The 2,308-nt window shown below is 40.4% G+C and overlaps 1 protein-coding gene across 2 annotated transcripts in view; it reads left to right on the forward strand.

Moving 5' to 3' along the window:
• The window catches only part of LOC107691321 (eukaryotic translation initiation factor 4 gamma 3-like), a 55,127-nt gene that overhangs the window by 26,047 nt on the left and 26,772 nt on the right, over nucleotides 1-2,308 (forward strand). The window contains exons 8-9 of one of the 2 annotated variants that reach the window (XM_016489869.1): nucleotides 260-366; nucleotides 1,683-1,874. In XM_016489869.1, the coding sequence (XP_016345355.1) occupies nucleotides 260-366; nucleotides 1,683-1,874 (299 nt within the window). The remainder of the gene's footprint in view (nucleotides 1-259; nucleotides 367-1,682; nucleotides 1,875-2,308) is intronic. The other variant, XM_016489870.1, reaches the window with a different exon arrangement.

Below are 2,308 nucleotides of genomic sequence, written 5' to 3' on the forward strand. Positions count from 1 at the left end.
GCTGCAGCACCCTCAGCACCCCTACTTCCCGCGGTAATGTCTCTATAGTGCACATTTCAGTGTGACCGTGCTTGCATCACACCCAGCTGGTTTATATTAGCTCCAGGTAATTTCAGTGTGTGTCTGATTAACTAACTAAGAAATGACCCCGTTTCCAGAAAGCGATTCACTCCGAGGCTGTTTAGATCTCATGTGAAAGCAGCTCAAACAGCGACGTGACTCACTTTTTTCCTTCCTTCCATCTCTTTTCCAACAACAGCTGCCGGGCCGCCATATTACGCCGGCCAGACAGTGTACTCTCCCTCTCCACCCATCATAGTGCCTGCACCACTGCCACCTCCACCAACCAAGCGTGAAAAGAAACCAGTGAGTACCTGAAACACTCTGCCTCATTTTAGAAATGCCAAGGGATCCACTTAGTTTTCAATTCATTTTAGACTGATAAGGCTTGGATTTAATCCCAAAGGCCCTGGCTGGCAGACCCAAGATTAAATGCGAAAATGCTGTTCGAAGGGATATTCATCAAGTATTAGTTTTACCCTGGTATTTGCCTTGGCTTTTTGTGTAATTATGTCATCCTAGTCTATTAAATTTCCAGAATTTAAGATGAAGAGTAAGTATTGATTTTGTCCAGGAATGTAGTCAATTTGTGTGCCATGCAACCCCTGACATATTTGGATCAGACTGTTTGATGTGGTGGTTTTGTTGCATGCTGGGAGGTTGGCATAGCCGAGGTGTTTTATCCCACGCCAAAGTGAGAATTAAGCCAGTTAGAAATCACCCAGCCTCCTGCAAAATGCCACATACATTTTAAAAGAAATCATGGGAAGTAACTCTTTAGTATTGGGGTTTAATGATGGGATTTAGAAAAATGGAACCCAGTTGAATGTGTTACATTTCCGGAAAGGTCTACTAAGTCAGAGAGCTTGATGCCTTTTTGAAAGATTATATCTGTTCCATCCAGCCAATTAAAATGTCAGCTCATATCTCTCTGGATACACATCCCAATGAAATGTTTCAGTTCTCAAGACCAACAAAAAAGAATGTGCTATTGAAAATACTCCTGTAAGTGAAGTTGTATATTCTTATAATTATTAACAAATTAAATTCAAATGTCATATAGCTCTGGTCATGAGTCTTTTCTCAAGTAAACAGAACAATGAAACAAATCACAAACATAAAATCAAATTTTGAAATGTATATTTTAATTTAGAGTTATGCTACCATTTAAAAGTTTGGAGTTGGGTAAAATGTTTTGATATTTTCGAAAGAAGTCTCAAAAATGATCAAAAATACAGTAAAACAGTAATGTTTGAAATATTATTACAATTTAAAGTAACTGTTTTCCATTTCATATTTCTAAAATGTCATTTATTCCTGTAATGGAAAAGCTACATTTTCAGCAGCCATTACTCCAGTCTTCAGTGTCACATGATTCTTCAGAAATCATTCTAAATCACACTGATTTGATGCTTAAAAAAAACAAAAATTTCATCAAAACATTTTTTACTGACCTCAAACTTTTGAATGGTGGTTTAATAAAGTAATGTAAAAGGAATGTTTTCAGCAAACAATGCCCTAAAATATAGTTGGTACTGAAGTACTGGTACTTCTGACAGCCCTCTAGGGAACTGCGATCGACCCGGATGCTTTAGTGAGTTATTTGTTGTTTTGCGCCATTGTTCTCCCAGATTCGGATCCGAGACCCCAACCAGGGTGGAAAGGACATCACAGAGGAAATTATGTTTGGAAGCCGGAATCCTACTCCTCCTACAGGGCACCCGGCCTCCACCTTAACCCCACCTGCAGGACGGCCCTCCTCGACACCAACCCCACCCACAGGACACCTGTCCTCCACACCCACCCCTCCACAGGCAAGAAATATATATTGTCCATTGCCTCCACAAAATGGCATCACTTCAAACAGGGGCAGGTGTTGTCTGAGCTAAAATTACAAGTAATTTCTTAGGAAAGTGATTTATCAGGTGCCAGAATTTGTTCTTTCTTGGGTATTTATACTTGAAGTAATTATTCACTTCAGTGGAGTGCAGTGCTTAATGCGTTTAACACAAGTTCATGCGCCATGTGAGTGTTTAACACGTCTTTAATAATTAGCACCGCTTTAAACTCTCACTACTCATGTCCATTGGGTCCTTGGCTCAGCTGTTTTAAGCTTACCTGTCTAATGCTATTTTCCAGATATGTATAGCCACCCACTTCTCTCTCTCTCTCTCTCTCTCTCTCTCCTCCCTCTCTCTATCTCTCTACTCCCTCTCTCTCTCTCTCTGTCTCTCTCCCCCTCTCTCTC

The sequence above is a fragment of the Sinocyclocheilus anshuiensis genome, unplaced genomic scaffold (assembly GCF_001515605.1).
Source record: "Sinocyclocheilus anshuiensis isolate Anshui unplaced genomic scaffold, SAMN03320099.WGS_v1.1 scaffold1154, whole genome shotgun sequence".
Lineage (NCBI taxonomy): Eukaryota > Metazoa > Chordata > Actinopteri > Cypriniformes > Cyprinidae > Sinocyclocheilus > Sinocyclocheilus anshuiensis.